Raw genomic sequence first — 24,958 nt, forward strand, 5'->3', positions numbered from 1 at the left:
GGAAGGTGGCCAAAAGAACTCCTAAACGAAACGGCGGAATCACATCGAGTTTGGGTTCATTGGATGTCTTTTCGAGATCTTTAAGTGCTAGATAATGTCCAGGGTCCTAATGATGGAGTCAGGAGGTAGCCATAGGAACTCCTAAACGAAACGGCGGAAACTCATCGAGTTTGGGTTCGTTGGATTTGTCTTTTCGAGCACTTTAATGCTAGATGATGTCCAGGGTCCTGATGATTTTTGGCTTTTTAGTGCTGTTAGTAATTAAAAGCGTGTTATTAGTTTTTTAAACTATTCTTATTTGACATTAAGGGCATATTTCACAATCGCTTAGTAAGGGCCTGTTTCGCCACTTCTGGATAAGTTGTGGATAGCCTGTCTGACGGATCATTTGACACATTTTTATAGAAAATAAGTGCTAGCTAGATTGATCCGACACTTAGAAGAATGGTAATACTCCTCTTCAAAAAAGGTGACAAAACCTTGTTGAAGAATTATAGACCCATTTCGCTTCTGAGCCATGTCTACAAGCTGTTTTCGATAGTCATTACGAATTGTCACGCTAGCAGGCTCGACAACTTTCAGCCCCCCGAACAAGCCAGTTTCCGAAAAGGCTTTAGTAACTACCATATACCATAATAATATACGCAACGGCAGATTATACGGAAGATCAAGGAGTATAATCAGCCACTTTGCGTTTGTGAACTATGAGAAAGCCTTCGATTCGTTTGAAACATGGGCAGTGCTTCAGTCTCTTCAACTGTGCCAAATTGACTATTGATACATTAAAGAGTTGAAAGGCTTGTACAAACACGCCACAGTGACAGTCCGTTTTAAGATCAGGACCCGAAACCTATCCAGTTGCAGCGAGGGGTGAGACAGGGAGACGTCATCACCACCGCCCTGGAAGATGTTTTCAAGCTTCTGGGCTGGAGCGGATTCAGCATAAATATCAACAGCGAGTACATCACCCAGACATCAGACGATATCATAGTCATGGCTGAGATCATGGAAGATCTAGGCACAATGCTCGATGGCCTCAACAGAGTGTTCATTTTGAAACCCACTTGTTGAGGGGTTTCAAAATGAACATGGACAAGATTTAAAAATCATGTCTAAAGACCGTGTTGCACCCACTCTTCTATAAGCTGGAGACTCTACACTCGAGGTTGTTGATAATAATGTATACCTGGGACAAACAGTCCAGTTAGGTAGGTCCAACTTCGAAAAAAAAGTCAATCATCGGATCCAGCTCAGCTGGGCAGCCTTTGGGAAGCTTTACGATATTTTCACGCGGCTTCTCCGTCGCGTCGCCACTCCGCATTAAATCCACTTTGAATCCGCTATGAATCCGCTTGCAATCCGCCAGGGTGGCAAGGGCCTTAAAACTCAGAGGCACACTGATGTTCAAATACCGTAGCCGAGTCCTAAAGCCGCGGTATGCGTTCGCCACGAAAAGAGTGAGCAAGACAGCAATATCTCACTCACACGTTTCATGCCTTGTTTATAACGACTAGTCTTAACGCCCAGTTAATAAAACATCGAAACATTACAGATAATATCACATATAAACAACAAAATTAAAATTAAAACTAAATGCATTCTGTCGAGAACACTGAGAATATTCCCGGGAGCGTTCTCGGTTCTCGAGAATATTCTCACTGGGAATATTGCCGGGAACGAGAACTTTCTCAGCGGCACATCTCTTGGTAGACCATATTAAATCCAATAAAAATCTTAAAATGATGATTCATCCGACCGATTTCGGCCATGGCGACCACTCCGACTCCTAGCTGTTACACAAAAATCTTAAAATAGCTCTCCTGTAAAATTGCAAAAAGTGCAATGAGGATNAATTGTGCCCTTGTTCTACCGAAGGTGCGAATTAACAGGACATGAATTTCGTTTTCATAGGGGTCCCTTAAAAATTAGGGATTGATGGTGAAAACGGGCATTAGCGTCCCACCAAGTTGCTTGCTATCATGACCTCATCACCCTGGCAGTATTGACTGGTAAAACTATGTTTACAGCTTATTGTCTCTCATTCAGTCAGAGATTGACACTTTTTTGGTAATATAGGGAGGAGAAATTAAAATGACTTTTACAATAAAATTATATGTATTTCTTAGTTATCATTAGATGCCATATGTCTTATTAAATTAGACACAAACTTGTCTATTTTACGCACATCTTGTTGTACCTCAGTTTTGAATTGAAGACACTGAAATAAAAAAAACAATTTTAGACATTATTAAAGTAAAATTATACTTTGCTTCATTTATTGTTCAAGGATTTAATATTTTATTCATTTTTTATTTGGGAATTAATTACTTTGGCAGTTCCTGTAAACACATTTTTAGATTTTACTGTTTACATTGAAATACATTTTTAATTTTCAAGTTGTATCTTCCTGCACATTTATGTACAATTTAATGCTGTTGAAACATTGTTAAACAAATAAAATAAAATACAGCCTACTGAGAGAGACAATTTGAGATTTCAGTCCTTTTGAGTCTTCTAGTCATACATAGGTGTTAGGTGCCCATAGAAGTATATTTCTTACCTTCTTATTATCAGTAATTTTAACTAAAAATACTCCTTTTGTATGACAATATTTTAAACTGTATCGAGTGTTCAATGGATCCCTCAAATACAACATTTCTGCCGACCTCTCAAACTCTTCCCAATTAGGTATGAAAGTCATAGTTTTATCTGAAATAGCAGCAATGGATTTTAGGTTGTTAATTTTGAAATTTGGTAATTTGTGTGGCAGGTCCTGAGTTTGGGGGATTATAATAGTTTTTAACTTAACAAAGTGATAAAATAAAAAGTTACTCATTCATTACAAATTTAACTTAAAGTTGGTTATCGAATGCTTTAATTTTGTCGTCGTGTAACATAAATATTGGTTGGAAAATTAATTAAAACCATGGTGTAAAAGATTTAACTGAACTAGCAATAAATATACCTATAGATTTATTTTACAGGCACTCTAATTAGATAACAAAATCGCACGCCACATTCAAATAATCCAATTTGTGAAATTTAGCCACAATTTGATCAACAAAAAGAAATTTCTTGTAAAATGTCAAATTTAACTTCACTAATTTCATGACTTTATTTTACCGACTGTCGTCTGTCACCTGAATTTTAAAAGTCAAGAGAGTAGGGTTATTGTATAATTTTAAATAAATATTATTTTTGAACAACGAGTGATATACACCTTTTCAGATAAAGTCACTTAAAAGATTTTTATAAAAGATTCAAGAGCAATCACGTCAAACAAGCGTCAAACAAGATGTACATATAAAAACAATAGAAACTTAATTTTCAATGTAATAAAATAATCCACATAAATGTGAAAATAATCAAGTTGTACTGTTTAGCTGTATGATCAACTGGCCATAAAAATGGGCCATAAAAGATTTAATTGGTAGGTTTATTAGTAGATTCTATCTTTTTTTTACTGGTAACTCTGAGTGTCGCAATAACGAACGCAGAAAATCAATACACCGTGAATGTATTCGTCTTTTTAAAATGAGAACGTGACAAAATATTAATTTAATTCATCGAAGAAACCATTTTTATTTAAAAAAAACTGTTGAGACTAGATGCTCATTTTTTATTTATTTACATAGTGATGAATATTGTCATAGTTACGGCGTGGTAGAACATTCTGCGCGAATAATTAGCTGCTTTTTCTGCATATTATAGCTGTTAAAGGTTAGTAAATCATTCTAATTGAAATAATCTTCTCTTAGCTTTAATTTTATGAATAAATATCACACATTTTACGATAAAAAAAAGAAAATGGACTATCGACCTTCGCCATTGTCTGCATGCTGCATTGCGTTTGTTGTACGTAAGTACCTATAATATATTATGTTAACTTTTTGTGTTTAAATTGGTGCCACTTTGATATATTGTTGCGGCAAAACATAAACTGTTATAGAAGCATCCTATTATATCGAATTATATGCATGATTTCTGAAGCTTGTAATGTCGGACGAGACACTTGGTACGTAAGAACAAGTAGGTACCTTACTTTGTATTTTAAACAAAAACCGGTGCGGATAACCTTGATACCATCAAATTCTTATATTTTTTAAAAGTATATTTATGTGTTGTGCGGGTACCGTGAGTGTCCATGGTACATTAAATACTTTTTTGCTGCAACTGAAACGCCGGTGGGTAGGTAAGGTACCTGATTAAAATCTGCTAGTGCATTCCAGTATAATAATCTTTATTAATTAATAGGTGCACCTTGGGAATTTATCCAATATTCCTCAATGTTGAGTTATGTAAATGTCAGACAAATTGTTATATAAAACAGCCCAGCCCTACCTACTGCTGTTTTTGGTTAATAGGTAAGTATGGTACACATAAATCCAATTTATATTTTCCCTAGAATCCAGTCAAACGTTATACCTACTCTTTTATTCCTGTCTAGCCATCCTTTTTTTATTCATTTATTCATTCACATACCTTAATCTTTTCGATCTGATAAGTTTTTCTTATAATGACAAAAAGATTTTGATAATACTTTAAATTTGAAATTTAATTATAGTTTAGCCCTTTTATAACGAATTTAACCATTTTACGTAAAACATGTCGCTCATAGAAACAATCAAATGTTATCCCGTGATATAGGTATGATGACATCAGTTACTTTAGTTTATTCTCAAAATTGAATTTCAATTAGGTACTCAAATAGTTTAGTTGTATGTACGCTGACTGTACCTACTATGAAGTTAAATAAATTAACAGTGCTGTATTTCCGTACAATTTCTAAGATGACACTTATGAAGTCATTTCATTTATTTACAATCTGTTTCACATCTAATAATAATTTGTGCCAATTAAATAACTACTAGCTTTCCGCCCGTGGCTTCCCCGTGTGGAATTTTGTCTGTCACAGAAAAACTATCGCGAGAGTCCCTGTTTCAAAAACCGTGATAAAAACTATCCTATGTAATTTTGAATTGGAAAATGGACTTGGCCATTTTGGGAATTAAACAATGATATTTCTGAACTTCAAAATACAGTCAGTATTGATATTTACTACAAAGGATTTTATTGTTTATCTATCTGTCTATTATTTATAAATAAAAATAAATTGATGTTCGTTAGTCTGATTAAAACTCGAGAACGGCTGAGCCGATTGAGCTGATTTTGGTTTTAAAATGTTTGTCGTAGTCCAGGCTAGGTCTAAACGGTGAGCAAATAAGTTTTTCTGTGACAGACAAAATTCCACGCGGGCGAAGCCGCGGGCGGAAAGCTAGTTATTAATACAATTGAATAACCTCAAGAGGATTTAAGACACTACTAAACAAAGATATTTGACTGTTATTAGTGAATAACAGTCAAATATCTTTGTTTAGTAGATGACTGTTATTAGTGAATAACAGTCAAATATCTTTGTTTAGTGATGTGATTCGTCGGCCGTTTGGTGTAGTGGTTCAGAACGAACTTCTATGCCGAGAGGTCCCGGGTTCGATTCCCGGCCGGGCAGAAATTGAAATGATGAATTTTAATTTCTGTGGGGGGTCTGGGGGGGACTATGTATAATAATTATTGTATTTAAAAAAAAAGTATATAAGTAGTATATCCGTTAAGCTAGCACCCATAACACAAGCATTAAGTTGCTTACTTTGGGGCTAGCTGGCGCTGTGTNTTCCATATTTTTCAAAAATGAGACTTATTTTTATGTATTTAGTCTTAACTTTTAATTGGCAGATTTTCATACATAATTATGGTTACCTACGCCCTTTGTCTTCAATCTCTGTCGTAAATCCGCCTGTTATGAAAGGCTTTAAGCTGTATGCTTTTTACTACGCCTTACAGTTTTTTTAATAAGAATATTTGTAATTTTGCAAATTAAATTTATAGTCCCTTTAACCCCTTGTGACATAGACACCTTGGGCCAGATACCTTTGTCTTAGGGCTCTTTCATTCAATTACAGAGATTCTGAGAAGGACGTCATTCGTCAAAAGGCGAAAGAGCCCTTATTGCGGCTATGGCAATTATGCTTGCATAAAATGGGCGCTGCAACGTTGGCCTCTAGATTTATCCCTTAAAATGAGAACATAGTAAACAAACAGTATCTTTTGAAGTCCCTTAGAATCGCCCAGTTACTCGTTTTTCCACGTAATTTTTTTTCGGTGTCCATTAATGTTTCCGATCGCAGGCTTTTTTTTACTTGGAGCGCGGCTGTCTCGCAGCTGCATTACCACTGCCCGACACTACAAACACAATGTGACATCTGCCATACCTACTATTACAGTGTAATCTCCATTCGCGCGTACTGAATCTAAATTATAAACGTTGTTGTTTGTCCAGTTTGGTTGATGGTTGATGATTTATTAAGAAAAACATTATCGAGCTATTTATTTTCGTCATTTAGCTAAAGTACCGTTGTTTAGCAACGCGGCTTAAGTGCCTAATTGATAAAGTAATAATAATGTCAATCTTTGATTTAAGACCTGGATGTGTTAACATATTGAACGCCCTTGTATAACTTGACCATAGAGTATTAGATAAAAGAGGAAAAGAACACCTTTTAGTGCAGTAAGAGGAAAACCTAATTTTCCCCAAACCTTGTTTAGTTAAATAATATCTAATAAAATAATGCTTTAATTGCCAACGTTACTTGTTACTTTTAGAATTGGTGTATTTACAGGGTTAAATAACTTTTATTACCTACATCTTTCTTTGTAGCAAAACCTCGCGGTGCTTATTCGTACTACCCTTTCATTCTGTCTCATAAAATGGACAAAAGTAACAAAACTGTTACTATAAAACTGTCGCACAACAAGAACAGCCAGGCGTGCACTAAGTGTACAATAAAAACTTGTTTATGAAGTTCTCTTTGTTGTTTATTTTTGCATCTGTGGGTAGGTAGGTACCTAGTACCGCTCACTCATGAGACTACTTGGCCCAACTTTAAATTATTAAACTTCTTGAGGATTCCCTTTTGCCTTTAGTACTTATTCTACCCCCTTGAAATATAAGTATCGCCAAACAGTGGCGGCGTAGCATGGACATAGACCGCAGATTTGCCATGCCGATTCGTCAGTGAGTACTAATCTGCACGACTTGTGTCACCCCCTGATGCTTGGCACCCGGGGCGGACCGCCCCCACCGCCCCCCCCCTTACGCCGCTACTGTCGCCAAATAAGAAATCGCAAACAAATCTGCGATTTTCCTATAGTTTTTTACGTAATTATTATATACGTAAGGGCGTGTATGATGTCGCGGCGCGACGGCGTAATACCTTAGCGTCGCTGTCGCGGTGATTTTGAATGCGCTTATAACATTCGTGGACTTGCCGGTAAACGGGTTTCTGTTTATTCATATGTACCTAATTTTAATACGCTAATATTTTTTTAGTCCTTTCGTCGTACTTAATTAAATCAACAAGTCTAAGAGTCCAGACAAGGTATCTCTTACAATATTATTAAAATTTTCTCGATTGAACTACTTGCTACGCTACAATCCCGCCTTACTGCACCGCTTCTATTAGCGTCCCAATTTGAAGGTGCCCTCGCCCTTACTAAGGTTTTAGTAAGGTTATAGGTCGTGACTTTGCATTGAACTCGGATTACGATCGATATTGTTTTGTTGCAGATTCTTGTTGAATAAGTTCAAGGAATATACATTATACACCAAAATAATTATAAGTCAAAATGGAAGAAATTAACGGGGAGCTTTATGGGGATGGTTTAGTAAGTCTAGGAGATGAAGGTTCCTTGGAGTCCACTGATAATGGCAATAAAGAGCAAAATTGCAAAATCTGCGAGTAAGTTAACTTTTTATTCAGCCATAGGTAAATAAAATAGCTCATTGAATGGAAATAGGAGTTCTCAATAATAAATGATGTTTTCAGTGACAAACTGTGCAGTCCTCGAGTGTTGTCTTGCCTTCATGTGTTCTGTGAAGCCTGCATTGACAAGTTGATGGTGAATGAGGCAGGAGATTCTCTCAAATATGATTTGGCTGTCGAGTGCCCTCTGTGCAAACAAGAAACTAAGGTATCTATGCAATATTATTTCACGCTACATTTATGTACACAATAATTTGACGTCAATATTAAAACAAATAATCGTTTTCTAGATCCCAGGTGGTGGAGCTGTATCTCTTCCTTCTGACTATCTTATCACCAACATCTTGGATGTATCTGCTATGGATCAGTCCGTTGTTTGCACTTGCTGTAAGAGCAAGGAACCTGCTGTTGCCAGATGCACTGATTGCTCTCATTTTCTTTGCTCTAACTGTAATTCGGCACATGAATTTATGAGGTGCTTTGAAAACCACCGAGTTGTTCCATTTGATGCCCTTAGATCATCCAAGGAGAAGACGGCTGTACACAAGCCTATATTTTGCACTCGTCACGTTGGAGAAAGCCTGAAATTCTACTGTTGCGAGTGTGAAGTCGGCGCTTGCACTGAATGTTTGACCGTCGATCACAAAGTGGGCGAGCACCGTTGTGAGCGGATCGTTGATGCCGAACCTAACCTGCGTGCCGAACTCCGCAACTTTATCGTTGAAGCCAACACCCGCGCGGCCGCCGCCGGCAGTGCTTCTGCCAGGCTCGATGATGCCCTTGGAGATTTACAGCGTCAGCGCGATGAAGCCGAGAGCGTTATCAACGAAGCTTTTCATGCTTACAAAGCCGCTTTGGAAAGACGCCGCGAGAAGGCTCTAGAAGAACTCGAGCGCTTGCATAAGGAGAGGGAGCTGAAAGTGATGGATTTGTTCGATCGCGTTGATAAAACTGTTCAGCGTATCGATTGCGCATGCCAATTCGCTGCGAGGCTTTTACGTCGCGGGGATGGCACCGAAATCGTCATGTTGAAGAAAACTGTCGCGTCACAGTTTGCGCGTCTACTCGAAGGAGCGCCCGAGTTCGATGTGGATTATTCTTTGGAGTTCGTCACTAAAGTGGAGAAATTTGATGCCATAACCGAGGAAACGTTCGGCACATTCCGTACTGAGGCAACTCGCGCCGAGGAGCGTAAGCGTGCGAGTGAATCTTCTGCTATTGTCTCTATAGCCTCGAATTCTCACTCGCCGGCTGTGTCCGTTACTAACGCGCCCGTATTCGACGATTTCCCGCTGGCTAACGTTCGCCGCGTCACCGGAGTGACTGGAGTTGGCACCATGGTTGGAGTTCCTGGTGTGGGCGGTGTGCCCGCTATTGGGGTAGCAGGAGTGGGAGCCGTGCCGGGAGTGGGAGCCGTTACTAACCCTAGCGTGATCCCAGGAGTTGTGAATGTCAATAACGTGGCAGGAGTCGGGGGCGTGACCGGCGTGCCCGCTTTGCCGTCTATGGTGGAATATAATCTGCAACAGCTGGCCAGTATCGCCGAAAAAGACGTGCCCCCTCCACCTCATGCGTCGCCTGCTCCGTCTTTCACCCTTGCTGAACTGCTGGCTGGAGATCTAAACTCGCCGCAGGCGTACAACAATCTGCAGGCACTCGCCAAGCTTGGACTTAACACAGGTAATTAGTGATGCTAAATAATATTTATTCAGGCTCGTTATCTATTATGGTAGCAATTAATTATTATATCTTAAGTAGTACTTATTTAATTACTCATTTGCGTACTCATTTAGTAACTTTTTGTACAAACGTGAATATTATTGCAGAAGTGAATGGCTTCGGAGGCGTAGGTGGTATTGGCGGCGTAGGGCCCCGCGGAGTGTCCCCTGGCAGGCCTTTGTTGACCGCCGCCGAAGAGGCTGCCCTTGTGGCCCCCCCAGCGCCCTTAGTCCGCGCCACTAAGGCTACTCCGATGCATATCCGATTCAAGTTCGGGCAACTTGGTGGCGGCAAAGGCCAATTCAACTCTCCCCATGGCTTCTGCTTGGGCAACGATGAGGACATAATCGTTGCTGATACCAACAATCATCGCATCACGGTATGACCTATTTAACGATAACAAATTATTTTGAAAATTCGTTGACAAATTACTTATTTATTTATGTTTTTACAGGTATTTGATAAGTCTGGAAACTACAAATTCAATTTCGGAGTGGCAGGAAAAGAAGAAGGGCAACTGTGGTATCCGCGCAAAGTGGCCGTAGTCCGCGCTACCGGCAAGTTTGTTGTGTGCGATCGCGGCAACGAGAGGTCTCGCATGCAAATATTCACCAAGAATGGGCATTTCCTGAAGAAGATTGCCGTACGTTTCGTTTTTTATTTTATTTTTCTTACTAGCCAGTGAGTCTTTTTTAATTATTTTTACTAGCCAGTGACAAGTCGTGATGTTCATTTATTTTTTTCCAGGTGCGCTTCATTGATATCGTCGCTGGCTTGGCCGTAACCGCCGAAGGTCTAATCGTAGCCGTGGACAGCGTGACTCCAACCGTTTTCATACTGTCCGAGGAAGGAGACCTCATGAGCTGGTTCGATTGTAGCGAGTGCATGAGGGAGCCGTCCGATATCGCTATCAGCGGTATGTTGAAATCGTTTTGTACTTAAACACAGTACTACAATTTCCTGTAGCGTGCTACTAGGAAACAGTTATTACATTGTTGCTGTATCAAATTTGTTATCAACTTAAGTTTGAAACTAATTTTCTTTGTACTGAACAGTGTTGGTTATTAATCGAAGAACAATACATGGAATTTTCCTAAATGAAACCTTTGTTGCAGGCAAGGAATTCTACGTTTGCGATTTCAAGGGACACTGCGTCGTTGTGTTCGACGACGAGGGTCGTTTCCTGCGCCGCATCGGTTGCGAGAACGTGACAAACTTCCCGAACGGTATCGATGTGTCGGACGCGGGCGACGTGCTTATCGGCGACTCACATGGCAACAAGTTTCACGTCGCCGTGTTTTCCCGTGACGGCGTCCTTGTCACCGAATTCGAGTGCCCATATGTGAAGGTCAGGAAACATTTTGATTATTACTGAGGTCACACTGCAAGCTATAGCTCGATTAGTTGCAGCGTATTTTCGTGATAAAATTATTTTCATCAGACTACATGTGTACACGCACAGTCAGCGTCAAATAGTTCGTGACACTCAAAATAGCCAAAAAGTTCTCAACACGTTTTTGTCATAATTGGAATAAAATTGTGTTATCAATATTTTGGCCACTTTGACTCCGACTAATAATGGTGGGACTACGCGAACTGATTTCGCTTCGTACAGCACAGCTGAATTAAAACGAAACTGAGCAGTTAGCTTGCAATGTGGCCCGCACTTAATAACCGCATCAACCGCATTGAGGGAGGTCAATTAATGATACAATAGATGTGTATCACTCAATCATTTTGCTATAGAAATGGTTAGTGACCCGTATACATTACAATACAACTGCTATAACCTAAGTTAGACAATGGAAATATACAAATAAAACGTTATTTTCGCCATAAAAATGCTATCGCGTCATTTAGCTATAATAGGTGTTGGTTTGATCACAAAAAACTATAACATTATAAATGTATTTCCATATTTTTGTGCATATTAGAATATGACTTGTTTATGAACGAGATGAAGGCGTTTCCGATTTCAATCTGTGAAAGGTTTTTAGATAAGGCTTCTTTAGAAAGTTATGAAATAAAATGTTTTGTTTACTTACAGGTATCTCGCTGCTGTGGATTGAAGATAACCTCTGAAGGTTACATCGTCACTCTGGCTAAGAATAATCATCATGTTCTAGTCCTCAACACCCTTTACATTGTCTGAGGAGTAACTCGATGGCTGTAAGTCTGCATACTACAAGATCTCACATTTATTCCCTATATTTTATATTTAATTGCTGTTTTTACAAAGCTTAACATTTTTTGCTAAACCAGTATTTGACTACTTATTTCGTTATTTTATGTTAAATTTCACGTTAGTCTGATTTTAACGATACTTTAACTTTCTGTCCATGTGCAGTGATGAGTTAGTTATCTCAACAATTACTATGCTTCATGTTTTTTGTTTTGTGGCATTTTAGAGTAATCACTGCTTGTGGATAGATCTTATAAGTCATTATTTCCAAAGTACTGAATACTTGTGTATTTTTTGGTTTGTTCATCTTCATTTTATATGGTTGCATTTAGTTATAGTAATGGAAAATCCAAAGTTTAGTGTAATATTATTCAACGTTTGTTTATACATACTAACTGTCCAGCCAATCTCGTCGAAATGATTAATTTGGTTTGTGTGAGTCTTAAAATGTCTAGTCCTGAAATATTATATTTGACATACTCCCAACAGTCGTATATTTGGTGTTTTGGTGGCTTAACCAAAGCGCGTTAAATAAGCTATCGCGTGAGAGTGGCCATTTAAAAGGAGTGCTTAATGTTATACAAATATCGAATACTTAAGACGAAACTCGCATTACCAAAATAAATACACAATAAACCATTGACTGGACTGTTACAATTCATTTCTAAATTAGCAGCTGGTATGGTTCCTAGTTCGAGTGAAGTTAAACATGTCAATTAGGGGACTGCGTGGGAGTGTCGCCTCAAACCAAACATTAGTTTCAAAATATTCACCCAAATACGTACTTTTTAAATTGAACTTAATGATCAGAGATTCGCTTGAACAAATATTAACGCACAATTGAGTTTATAGACAAAATTTTAGTATTATGACCAAAGGAGGCGACACTATTATAACGTGCCATCTAGTTTAGGTTAATCTCGTATACAATATTATATATTGTCCGTTAAAATATATTTACCATTTACAGAATTCTTGTGTCTATACAAAATGTTTTCATGTACTCTTGTTTTGAGAGCCTATTACATATTTGAAAGTTTTTTCATAAGTAGGCGTTATGATATACATATTATTAAAACTTGGTTCATTATAAATTTAACTTGGTGAACCTCAGAGCTGTATTATTGAATAGCCGCTTTAAATTAACTTTGCAATAATTTGTACAATGTAATATTGATAGTTAAAACGAAGTATTTATACTATATATCACACATTTTAGAATACATAGCAAGTGATGTTTTAAGTATGTATGTGAGTGCCGATTGTAAAATTTAATTTTTAGACTAGTTTATGTTGAACATACGTTTTGATTGATTTTAACATAAAACATGTCACAACCCCTGTCACAAAATGCGAACAGGATTGAAAACATTTATTATTTTTGTCTACGAAGTTGCTGGTCTTAAAGAGCTTTAATACAACTATTACGTACCCACCGCCGTCTAAAACGACACACTCCTTTATCTGACAATAAATTGCACATCGCTTCGCTATGTATTAGAAAATGTTATGTTCGCATTTTTTTTTAAATAGTTATGTGGTCGATATTCGTATACAGTTCGCCAAATATATGTATATTTTTATAACTACCCACATTTATAATATATTCAAAATTAAGAATAATAGTTTTTTAGATATAGATACAATTAGAAATTTGCGGTTCACAAAATGCCACATTATATTTAGATTTTCACTTTACCAACAGCTTTGTCCCTCTAATAAAAATTATATCACTTAGAGGGAACTGTGACACTTGGCAAGTAGATACTTTGATAATAATATGGTAATAAATAATAATGTAAAATAATGCACAAGTAATGGTCACATACAATTTCGCCTATACAAAAATTTCGCGAATTCACAGTCTTCCAAGTAATTAGGCTTTTTTGGAAATTATCTAAAGTAAAAGGGGAAGCATCTATTCCGATTAAATATGTATTTTAGTATTCAATTACACCCGTTTCAATGAGTGATTAATTATTACGAGCCAAGAGTGAGCCAACGAAAAGTATTATATTTGTGACATATCGGTTCCTTGCGTTGTAAATGACCATTATGATTTGCATTTAACAATGTTTAGTGTTGGTACTTAACCAAATCACCTAAAATAAGTGTGATATTTTATTAATTAATGCCTTCTTTTAATTTTTACCTATAATTGCTCTCTAATTTTAATGAGTACCTATGGAAATTCATTGGGGGTTCGTAATTATATTCTTTAATAGAAAATTAACATTACAAAAATAATATGAACAGTTTAGATATCTCTATTCAAATATTGATAGTGGTTTGTATTTCGCGAATATAAAAAAAAACTAATATTCTGGCACTCTATTAAATAATATTAATGAACCATATTATTATCATTAAATATAAATATTATTAAAATAGTAATTCAAATGTATGTATAATGTTTGTACTTAATTAGTAATAGGTATTTATTTCATTGTTGGAACCGTTCTACAATATTATTACATTATTAGCAACGTTTGATGTGATATGAGCAATAATAGAGAGACATAATGAACCAACAATTTAAGACTAAACATGACTCAATATTTTGAAAGACACAAGTGGAGTCGCGCGGTGCGATTTGGGGCTAAGGGGATGTTGGTCGAAGCCAGTGATAAGTTGACGTTTGAGTCTGAATCCTCTATTAATTAGTGAGTTACTTTTGGGTTTTATTTTTCATATTGTTTTTAAGTTATTTGTTTCAGGATTTTTGTCCCGATAGCATTAGGGAATTTTATTTTCTTTATTTTAACTAGGTTTAAAATAACGAGTCTACATGCCCCTCGCTTATGAGTAGGTGTGATTAATACTCTGATTTTGTCATTTTACTGTTTTGTTTAATTATATGTTCCGGGCCTATATTTGAATAGTATTTTGGCCAGTGTGTTTAGGCCTTTAGAGTTACGAATTTTACTGCCAAATTATTTTCTTACGATATTTGTGCATGCACATAGTAATTATTTTATTGTATGATATTTGTAAAAATTAGTTACTAATTGTTGCCAATTTTTTTGTTTTATTATTAATATTCAGGGTTTTAATATTATAATGTTCAATTTTAATTTGTTGTCATTGATCAAAATTATTGTGTGTTAGTGAAGTAAAATTAACCGAAATAGAACTTATTATTATTGCCCCAAAGGGAGCGTTTGACGCTATTAATAAATATTGCTTTAGGGTTGCATAAAAATATTAAAAAGTGGTGTGATAAGTTTTGGATAATTTTACAAATTATACTATTTTATGTGTGAATTCCAATATTAATAAATTCGAAGTTGAAATGTCATATAATATAGTATGTGTAATTTCCAAATATTTACAATGACATTGATATTCAGTCTATATTTTAAAAGTATTATTATTATTATTATAATTTATATATTCCCCTGCATCAATTGGTGATATCTCATCGACAATGTTTCCTTTGTTCTTGCCATGTATCTTATGTAGTTGTTGGCGTAGTAGTTTTTTTTGTAGTGATTAGAGTTTTCAATTGATATACACTACATACAGTATCACAAGTTTGCCTATATGGTGATGTTGTTTAGAGATGTTTATTAGCGGTTGGTGCGGGCCGCGGCGGGTATTCGCCGCGACTGTTGGCTGTATATTCTTGCCGTAGCAAGTAAGCACTTTGTCATGGGATAATGGCAGGTCAAATGGTATCTATTGTCCATTGACATTACTCGATAATAATTGTATCATTAGAGTACATTACAGTAGCCTTTCTCGAAAATCTTAAAAGTTACCTATATACACTTTAAAGCAATTTTTTGGTAAATATATTTCTCTTGAATCTATATTCCCTTATGTATCCAGCAATAAATTACTTCAGTAGTTGTGTAGGATCACCTTATTTGGCGCCGATAGTTGCGATGTCCTTGGCCCGATATAACTTCGTTCTGTGTTAGGACGTTTGAAGAGCCAGATTGTTATTGCGAATGTCAGGATGTGTGCAGATTCGGTGCCAGGTAACGTGATAATCGTAGGGTTCGCAGCGCACAAGGTGAGCTCTAATGTTACCCTCCCTATTGGAGGTGGGCGTATTGCCTATGTTGTGGCACCAAGCACAGCTAGATGGTTCCGGTCGTGTTGTGGCATAAAAGATTCGAGTCTTAATTACTACGGCCCGTATACTTGACTGTGGGTGGGGATTAACAACACTTGCTCGTCTGTTTCTCCCGAATATGTATTACTGTTATAAAAGTTAACTACAGCATGCTCAAATGACTGAACATAACTCGATTTATTGAAACCCACCTCACCAGTTTAGTCTCCGCTGTTCTAAAACAACATAAATAATTAAAGGTTGTGAGCTCTATTCTCATTGAAATTTTTAAGCCACATGTGTGCTTGTGCAATAAATATCACAGTTTGGATCTAGGCTTTTAAATTATTATAGATTATATACATTGTTGAGCTGATATAAAAATTTAATATATTATTATACCTTTTAATATTGTTAAAGAATTCTAATTGCATTCCACATCTAGAGTGAACGAATTTGAGATGACCGTTTTCAGTCTACATTATACAAGTTATTTTTTTTACAATTGTAGGATTATTAGCAGTTGCCAATGTTTTTTCCTTTAGTCAGTAAAAGTACAAATATTTTAATATACAATTCTTGGTATTTACGTATTGTAGTGATCTTATTTTTTAATTGATTCTATAACTGTAAGCATAATTTTTTTCACATGAACGGCCATTTAGATACTTCTCATCTCATAAATTACTCAGTAATAACAACAAAACATATCATGCCGAATCCATTTAGTTTTCATAGAAATTGTCAGCAACTCCCGTATTTTTCTGAAAGGTTAAGTATATGTTTAGAAAATGGCTTACTTTTGTTTTCAAATTAGATTTAAGTATATCTTAAGTTACACTATTAAGTTTTTTCGTCATTTTTTACGTTGAAGGAAAATGAAAATTTATTGTATTGTATTGTAATTTTTTTGTGTGAGAGGTGCATGATCCAAATGCATATTTTAATTATTCTGATCCAAAGATTTCATTTATTCATTATTATTATTTCTCATTATACGAAAATGACATTTGTGGAGTGTGCATTGGTATTTGATATTAGGATTAACATGAATTTTTCCGTAGAGTTGGTGCAGCCGAGCAAATCTCTACTATATTCTCTTAAGAATATATTGCTCAATAATTTAATTCTGTTAAAGTATTTTAACTTAGTAAGTAGTCCACATGGATGTTTTTAGTGTGACTGTGGACTTCACGAAATTATATCTAACAGACAATACCCTCCGTAAAGATTTGAAGACATTGTAAAGGTTGAAGTTTATTAGATGTAGTTGTTTGCCTTCGGCGCGTGCCGCAAGCGCATGCAGGGGCCAGCAGCACCCACACACGGAGTACCAGTGGCCGTTCTATTCTGCTCACACCGCACCCCTCCGAATCGGTCCTCTTCTCCCCACATATCGTATAACGCATGTTCGGTAATCATCAGCAGTCTAGTAGCGTCTTCAGTATACCTTGTGTGGTGGTGTTGACTGAACGAGTCTGTTCTTTGTTGCCCCACAGTCAACGAAAATTGTTATGTAATCCATACAGGAGTCTCTGCTGCATTGTGCCTAGATCTTAGAAGTTAATGGTATCGAGGTAGAGTTAATCTCAATATTTTGGCTCTTTGAATATTCCATGATATTATTTTGTTTTTCATGAAAATGTATTTACATTATATACATACATACACTTAGTAATATTATTGTATACATGAATATACATTGCGTGGTTTGTAACTTGATGTTTAATTTTATTGTAAAATTAAGATGCCCAACTGGTTAGGTCTGTCCACGATTCGGAAGCTGTGGAGGAATTGAGTTTATTAATATTAGAGTCATGTTATAATCCATCGTAACCGGATAATAGTTTCTATATTTACTTGTGGACAGAAGTAGATTTTTTATTTTAACTAGTTGCACATCTTACTTTGACCAAATTCATTCACCGCTGAAGTTACTTGGGAATTAGGACATTGTCTTGTTGCACTCTTTCGATTGTTTTACGAGTGCAGGTTTTCACGTGACCTTAGCGGTCTCTTAATAATTATAAGTTTATTATCGTGAACTGTGGCCAGGATAACAACAGCACAGAGCAGTGTAACTCAGAGCCTGCCTAAAATATATTTTTGTCATGATTTTATTTAGGTATATACATGTTATTATTCACATATTACAGTTTTCTCAATATTAGCTTGTATTTTAATTAAGAAATAATCATATTTAACATTGCCAGGTGATCAGCAACCTGCACTTTAATATTTTTGGAAACTATTGAACTTAAATTGTACTGACTTTATAAATATATTTACTTCAATAAAGATTTTCCATGCCACTAACAATATTCTTTTATTTATTTTCCACGATAATATCCTTCCTTAGAATAAAATTATACTTGTAGGTTTCTGGACAAGGAGATTGATAAGAATTTTAAAAGCAGGTCTGTAGGTTTTAGATAGTACCTAAACTCAAAATGTTGTGGGCTCATAGTAGAATACATAGGTACTCGAGAGTAGCATTTACGTCATAATTGCATGAGGTACAGGCATAGCGCATAACAGCAGTAGGTTCCTGTAGGAAGGGTGCGTTTTTGTGATACGTCAACCGCGATTTAATTATGACTTCAGACGTGTACACTCAGCCTTAGATCACTTAGGCCCGGTTTTTTGATTCATAGTTAAAATAACTATTTGTTAGATTTTGCGACTAATGGTTAAATGTTAACAAAATGTTAACCAATAGTTTAAAATGTAAACTCAAGTTATAGTCCAGTCAATAAATGCCTTAACGACGGTGTAGAGAGAAATCCGTGGAACACAATTTCTGACCTCGGGACTTTATTCAGCCTAGTTAGGTGGTGAACATAACAAAAGTCCCCGCCCTTAGCCCTTGAGCCGGCGGGGAGAGGGGGGTTTAAAGGTACCACTTTTCGGTTTTTCGCTTAATCCTCGGAAACTATGCGTCCTAGTGACATGACTACTATGAACCAAAAAAAGCTTATTCAATTTGCTACAGGTGAGACCGTCAAGTTTTTCTATATCTTGTATAGTTTTTGCGGCATCTGCTCTAGAAGGTCTGTAAAATTTGAAAATTTATTGTTGTCTTACNTGAATTTCAAAAAGCAGTTCTGTGTAGGGTTTAGATAGGAAACAAAATATTTTTTGTAGGTTCATACTCGAGAGAGTAGCATTTACGTCATAATTGCACGAGGTACAGGGCATAGCACTCCTGTTATGCGGTATGCCTGTAGGTTCCTTTAGGAAGGGTGCGTTTTTGTTACGTCAACCGCGATTTAATTTTGACTTCAGACGTGTACACTCGGCCTTAGATGCACGTGTACCGTGACAGCTCTGATACGTAAAACTTATCACCCCTCCCACTTTTGTAGAAACCCATTCTGATGAGCTATGCCTAGACGTGGCCTAGACCCATACGAACAGGACCTAGAGTACCTACCTGGAGTCTAGGTACTATTAGACTAAGAGCTAGTGAACGCCAGACCTACGTCATTTTATAAAAGCTGAAAGTTTGTCAGCGTATGCTCCCAATATAGATAAAATGTTGGTGAATTATGAAGTTTGGGTCATGGTGGCTTTGGGAGCTACCCTAAAAAAACTGGCAAGGAGTTGGAACTGTCAAAACTGTCTGGCTGTTGGGGAAAATACTTCTAATTATTGCCCAAATGTTACATAAAAATCAGATTTTATGGTATAGCGTTAGTCTAACTTTTACGGTGGCTTTTTCTGTTTATTCAATAGACTGTAATTCTACTAACGTTATACCACTAAGGCCTGATTTTTCAATCGTCGGATAACTTTTATCTGAAGAATAACTTTGGCACATTGACAGTTTCAGTATGGGAAATATGTCAAATTGACAAACTTATTCTTCGGTTAAAAGTTATCTGACGATTGAAAAATCGGCCCTAAATCTGAGTTTTATGTATAATATTTGGACAATGATTAGAAGTATTTTCCCCAACAGCCAGACAGTTTTTTTACGGCGTTCACTAGCTCTTAGTCTATATATAGCATATACGGCTTATTGCAATATCAGAAGCGGTCGTGTACTTTTGTCACGTCTTAATTGATTTAAAAAATACATGAACTGCATCATTATGTGTGCCTATGGCTATCGATGGATAACTAATGGTTTATATTATGGTTAATAACTATGGTTAAACGAATAAAAAGAACGCTAACTTTGAATAGGTATAACGTTTTATTTTAGACACATTTTATTTACATACATAATATCACATTTAATTTGTATAAATTATGTCAAAATGCATAAAATTATAAAGCATAGTAGTGTAGATACCTCCTATTTAAAACCCGTCAGTTGTGAAGTTCAATGACTGAAAAGTTATTTAACATGTACACAAACTGTAAATAAAATACATTTTCATAGTCTGGTAATATCATATTATACATATTTACCTGCAATCATTGTTCTGAATCTGGTCGTTCAAAAACACATTCCCCCGCGATCCAAGTGGAGAGAACCTTCAAAGATTTGGGGTGTAAGATGACAAAATCCGCGTCATAACCAAAGTCTAGTTTGCCTTTTCGGTCATCAATACCTAAAGCTCTTGCTGGATGTAAGGAAGCAGCTTCTAACGCATATTCCAAGGTACAATCTGAAAGTAAAAGACCGTTGTCAGGTTATAGATCGTTTCATCGACGAAGACGCGCCCTACCAATTTTTGGTCAAGGGAAGCGCGTGGTGCGGGGAGTTTGATCCGAAAAATCCGAGCGTCATTATTGTAGTGTGCGTGCACTTCATGGATAATTTAGCCGATAACACTCAAACATTAGCGGATAAATGGTGGGGCGCGTCTTCGTGGATGAATGGTGGAACATCTTCATTATCTCTCATTTTACCTGAAATCTTTCCTCTAAAGGACCAGGCAGCCGGGCAGATGGAAAGTTTTGTGTAGACTCCCACAATTAAATGGTTTTAAAAGTCAAACAGTCCAATTCAGAAAAATTATAAAATCCAAATACTTAGGAGTCAAAAAAAAAATTATTGATTCTTAATACACCTGCTTGGCGCAATTTACTAGGAAGAGAATCGAATTGCCAGTTTCAATAGTTTATTCCCATACCTATAGACTGTCACTGATCACACATTCGTCCAGTCTACTGGTGCTGCCGCTGAGTTTTGATGCTCGTCACATAGGCCCGGCTGCCTTGAACCTTGGCTTGTGACCTGATCCGATAGTACTTAAAATAGGCTACTATGAGCGAATATATTTTAATCCATACCTATAGACTGTTTGAAGATGATCACGCATTCGTCGAGTCCACTGGTGCTGCCGCAAAGAGTCTTAGTGCCCGTCACGTACGCCCGGCCGCCTTCCACTGTAACGGCTTGCGGCCCGATACGGTAGTTGCCGTCTGCCAAGCCTTGAGCTGCTACTGCGTCGCTTACTAGTACCAGACCTGGAATTTGTGAAGGTGAAGTTACCAATTAGGATCGAAACCATAAAATAAAGGAATAAAAAAAAAAAAAATTTGAAAGTAGGCGTGGCTTCATTTGTCAATAGTTTTGGAGGCTTATCACGGTTTCACTTTGCCCATAATAATATGCAGTGTCTTCAGATCTGCGTAATTTAGGAATACTTCGAAGGTTTATAGGCGTCTTCAAATTAGGGGCGTGAGAAAGCGTTGCAGTGGTGCCACTACTAGGTAGTTGTCATACAATTTTCTAGAATCGCCATGCACGTCGCATTTGTTACGGTTAGTAGCACTGCGTACGCTTCTAATTTGAAGGCGCCCTAATGTGTTAAGAGCGTTTACGCGAAGCGCGGCGTTTCAAGGGGCATCATTGGAAATGATTCGCGCGCGGCGTTTTTTAATAGTTTTCAAATGTTTATAGCCAAACAATAACAATGAATTATATATCGTTTCAAAGTAAATATTTTAAAGAAGATGTTATTTTATTATATTACGCTATTTTTATGTTGAATTAAAGAAGAATAATGGTGTAAAAATCACTTTGATTTTTGGGTATTTCGCGTTCTTTGAATTTGTGATTTCTTATTGTAAAATGCTTAAATTTAAGAATTTTCTCAACTAACTATTTGCCTAAGGACCTATGCTATAGGATATAAATGTTTGTTATATCGTTTTCACAGTATTTTTATAAAAATTTCAGCTTGTAAACTGACGCTAAAGTGGAAATTTGAAAACCTGTGTGGACTTATCTTGATAGAATTCTTAAATACTACACTAATCGAAATATTTTCTCAACTAACTATTTAGACGACGAAATTGCCTAATTATTTATGCCTATAACATATTTGTAATATAACTGGTTAATGATTGTAACGAGTTGAAAAAGTACTGTTTTTGCGCCAAACGGCGTAAACGCTCTTAACTTTTTTATTCAATCCAGGTCCTCATTAGTCTCATTACTCTATTTTTGAATATCACACTTATTTACCTTCAGGATTCGTTCTGCATGCTATTCTAAGGGCCGCAGGATGCGTGTGAATGCCGTCAGCTATGATACCGTAGTACACTTGTTTCTCTGTCGTTGAAGCTAGTAGTCCTACTAGGCCAGGGTCACGATGGTGGAACTGAAATTATGAAGCCAACAACTTATATTCATTTTATAAATGTTACGCCTAACCAATAAAAATTTAGTAACAAATTGAAAAGTAAGAACACAAAGTATGAAACTGTGTGTACTGTGATGGGGAACGTATTTTGAGAAACGTTTTTATGAGTCAAACATAATAGGTAACTACATTCTACCTACACTAACAGAATTATATTGAAAAACAGTTAAAAATAATTAAGAAACTTATTATAATTATACTTACAGGTAACATTGCATTGAACAAGTGAGTGATCAAATTAGCACCGTTTTTAACTGCTTCTTCACCTTGTGCTAGACTGGCAGTGGAATGACCTAACGCTACCTTGATGCCGAGGCCGGTCAAGCCTTTTATAGCCTCAGTTGCTCCAGGCAGTTCTGGGGCTAACGTGACCATGATAACATTATCCAAAGATCCGTAAACTTCACGGATTGACTCTAATCCCTGAAAAAAGTGATATAATTTATGTTTCTTATTACATTTATAATTTTACATATTTTTTAAGAAATTAGCAACCCTGTATAAGTTTGCAAGATCTTTTGTAAGTTGCAATATTGGATTCTGAAAATATTCCACAACTTTGTTAATTAATAAAATAAAAATTCAATAAAGCATTTTCAAGTGCATATTGTTAACAGTTTCTGTATACATTATAGTAAATATCTATTATAAAGTGATACCTCAATCAAAGTAGTACAACATAAATATTTGATAAAGCAATACAGTTGTTGTAAGCAGTTGATAACAAGTTCAGTAACCGCACTGATGTTTTCATTGAATTAAAAGTGGGTTATTGATAAAAGTCTCAGATATATTGCAACAGAGTTCAATCAGTTGTTTATTTTGCGATAATGATTTAAAATAATGTAGTTGTTCACACAAAAGCCATTGGTTTTTTTTAATTCACCTAAATAATTCACAAATAAATGTTTTGACCCATTTGTATTACAAAATGTAAAATAATTTACTCTCTAAAACTAAACTTAATAATTTTTTGTTTACCTGTTAAGCTAAATTGAATATTAAGCTTTTCATTGACATGTCATTGTTAATAACTAAGATATTTTCCTTATGAGTTGGTCTCAGTATTATTATACTAGAATAGTTACATGTAAGGTTCTGAAGTGGAGGCCATGTGCCAGAAATCGCAGTGTGGGACTTCCACCCACAAGGCGGACTGACAATCTGATAAAGGTAGCAGGAAGGCGCTGGATGCAGGCCGCTACCAACTGTGCAATGTGGAAGTCATTGGGGGAAGCCAATGTTCAGCAGTGGACGTCCTGTAGCTGAAATGATGATGTTAATGAGTTATGTTACCTTTTCTGGGGTTCTGATGTAGTCATCCATATGGGCTCCTTTTTTTTCTAGGCTGATAAATGGACCCTCAAGGTGTACCCCCAGTACTGTAGCACCATCCTTACCGCCTTGGGCTTTGGTGATCTTGGGCAAGATTTTACTATACTTTTCTGTGTCTGACGTCACCATGGTAGGACAGAATGAAGTCACACCATGAGCCAGGAGCTCTTTTGCCACTTTACTGACACCATTTTCTACATTTTTGCAGTCGTATGAGAAGTCAATACCCCAACCACCTAAAAAAATAATAATAAATAAATAATGTCATGTTTTATGAAGAAATTAATTAAAATTGATTAAGAAGTTTCTACTGTTGGAAATAAAGGCAAGGATAATGTTTTATTTTCATATTAAACTTGATAAAATGAAAAATATTATAAAATAGACAACAAGGGCCATTATTTAAATATTTATTTAATTTCTATTCAAAACATACTCATATTTATTAAATAAGTTTTAATTAAGTAAAGTTGTGTTTTCCCATTTATTGTTGTTTAATAAAGACCCTAATACCTATTTACTATTAAAATAAATTGGAATAAGTTTTAAAACTTTGTAACAAGTATTTTTGTACAAATGCAAACGAAAGTGCATACCATTTATTTGGATGTCAATGAACCCTGGTGCAATCAGTACATTGTCACAATTTACAGTTACGTCTGCTTCGAGCTGTTCCACATAAAAAACTTGTTCTGGATTTTCAATTTTACCATCGCGTATCCACAGATCTTCTTTAATTATTTTATTATCACGCAATATGTAACAATTGTGAAACCGGGTGAGGACTGATTTAGGTTTCATATTGACTTGCTGAAAAAATGAAACTGTAGAAAAGTAAAAACAGCACAGTACAAGTCACCAAGTAAAATTAAATTTAAAACTAAAAGTTTCGTCGCTCACAGTTCGTATTTTTTTACACGGAGATGACGGAGAGATCTGTCAGTACTGTCACTGTCATTTTGATAGTTTTATTTTAACGACTGTCACAATTTTTATACGGTACACCAAAAGTTTTTTCCTTTTTATATTATACTGTTGGCACCATTGGTGGTTACCCTACTGTAAAGTGGCGCCATGGGTGCAAAATAAGTTGTAATAAAATAGTCCTCCTACCGACTTCAGCGCTCTACTCCAGCTCGCACTTATACAGGGTGGAAACGATAAGTGATCTCACTCGATAATTTCTAAACCATACAAGATATCGAAAAACTGGTTACTGACCCTGAAAGTGCTTTACGAA

The 24,958-nt window shown here is 36.3% G+C and overlaps 3 protein-coding genes across 4 annotated transcripts; 1 reads left to right on the plus strand and 2 right to left on the minus strand.

Moving 5' to 3' along the window:
- Positions 1-2,096: 2,096 nt before the first annotated feature.
- Srp9 (signal recognition particle 9) lies at positions 2,097-3,116 on the minus strand. Its single transcript, XM_028302229.1, has 3 exons — positions 2,966-3,116; positions 2,561-2,709; positions 2,097-2,218 (listed from the first exon to the last, which is right to left on the minus strand). The coding sequence occupies exons 2-3, from the start codon at positions 2,699-2,701 to the stop codon at positions 2,123-2,125; spliced, it is 237 nt and encodes a 78-aa protein (XP_028158030.1). The 5' UTR covers positions 2,702-2,709; positions 2,966-3,116; the 3' UTR covers positions 2,097-2,122.
- Positions 3,117-3,467: 351 nt separating this feature from the next.
- mei-P26 (E3 ubiquitin-protein ligase meiotic P26) lies at positions 3,468-17,960 on the plus strand. 2 transcript variants are annotated; one of them, XM_028302194.1, is made up of 9 exons: positions 3,468-3,720; positions 7,625-7,796; positions 7,884-8,028; positions 8,111-9,500; positions 9,647-9,918; positions 9,994-10,182; positions 10,287-10,455; positions 10,655-10,887; positions 11,587-17,960. In XM_028302194.1, the coding sequence occupies exons 2-9, from the start codon at positions 7,684-7,686 to the stop codon at positions 11,689-11,691; spliced, it is 2,616 nt and encodes an 871-aa protein (XP_028157995.1). In that variant the 5' UTR covers positions 3,468-3,720; positions 7,625-7,683; the 3' UTR covers positions 11,692-17,960. The 2 variants fall into 2 exon arrangements, with proteins under 2 accessions (XP_028157995.1, XP_028157996.1); XM_028302195.1 differs by lacking the exon at positions 3,468-3,720 and adding an exon at positions 4,209-4,364.
- A 2,124-nt stretch (positions 17,961-20,084) lies between these two features.
- On the minus strand, positions 20,085-24,656 carry LOC114351182 (N-acetylglucosamine-6-phosphate deacetylase). The gene is made up of 7 exons (XM_028302282.1): positions 24,619-24,656; positions 24,315-24,528; positions 23,680-23,954; positions 22,588-22,806; positions 22,206-22,341; positions 21,026-21,202; positions 20,085-20,397 (listed from the first exon to the last, which is right to left on the minus strand). Exons 2-7 carry the CDS (start codon positions 24,517-24,519, stop codon positions 20,204-20,206), a joined length of 1,206 nt encoding a protein of 401 aa, XP_028158083.1. The 5' UTR covers positions 24,520-24,528; positions 24,619-24,656; the 3' UTR covers positions 20,085-20,203.
- Between the last annotated feature and the right edge of the window lie 302 nt (positions 24,657-24,958).

The sequence above is a fragment of the Ostrinia furnacalis genome, unplaced genomic scaffold (assembly GCF_004193835.3).
Source record: "Ostrinia furnacalis isolate ACB-3 unplaced genomic scaffold, ASM419383v2 OfSCF1098, whole genome shotgun sequence".
NCBI classification, from domain to species: Eukaryota; Metazoa; Arthropoda; class Insecta; order Lepidoptera; family Crambidae; genus Ostrinia; species Ostrinia furnacalis.

Bases quoted from the DNA above. Each gene is read 5' to 3' on its own strand.
- mei-P26 (XM_028302194.1), top strand. From the start codon at position 7,684: ATGGAAGAAATTAACGGGGAGCTTTATGGGGATGGTTTAGTAAGTCTA. The intron at 8,029-8,110 runs GTATCTATGCAA...ATCGTTTTCTAG, and splicing joins TGTGCAAACAAGAAACTAAG to ATCCCAGGTGGTGGAGCTGT. The intron at 9,919-9,993 runs GTATGACCTATT...ATGTTTTTACAG, and splicing joins CCAACAATCATCGCATCACG to GTATTTGATAAGTCTGGAAA.
- LOC114351182 (XM_028302282.1), bottom strand. From the start codon at position 24,519: ATGAAACCTAAATCAGTCCTCACCCGGTTTCACAATTGTTACATATTG. The intron at 21,203-22,205 runs GTAAATAAGTGT...CACAAATTCCAG, and splicing joins ATGCAGAACGAATCCTGAAG to GTCTGGTACTAGTAAGCGAC. The intron at 20,398-21,025 runs GTATGGATTAAA...TTTTACTTTCAG, and splicing joins CATCTTCAAACAGTCTATAG to ATTGTACCTTGGAATATGCG.
- Srp9 (XM_028302229.1), bottom strand. From the start codon at position 2,701: ATGACTTTCATACCTAATTGGGAAGAGTTTGAGAGGTCGGCAGAAATG. The intron at 2,219-2,560 runs GTAAGAAATATA...TTTTTATTTCAG, and splicing joins AAATTACTGATAATAAGAAG to TGTCTTCAATTCAAAACTGA.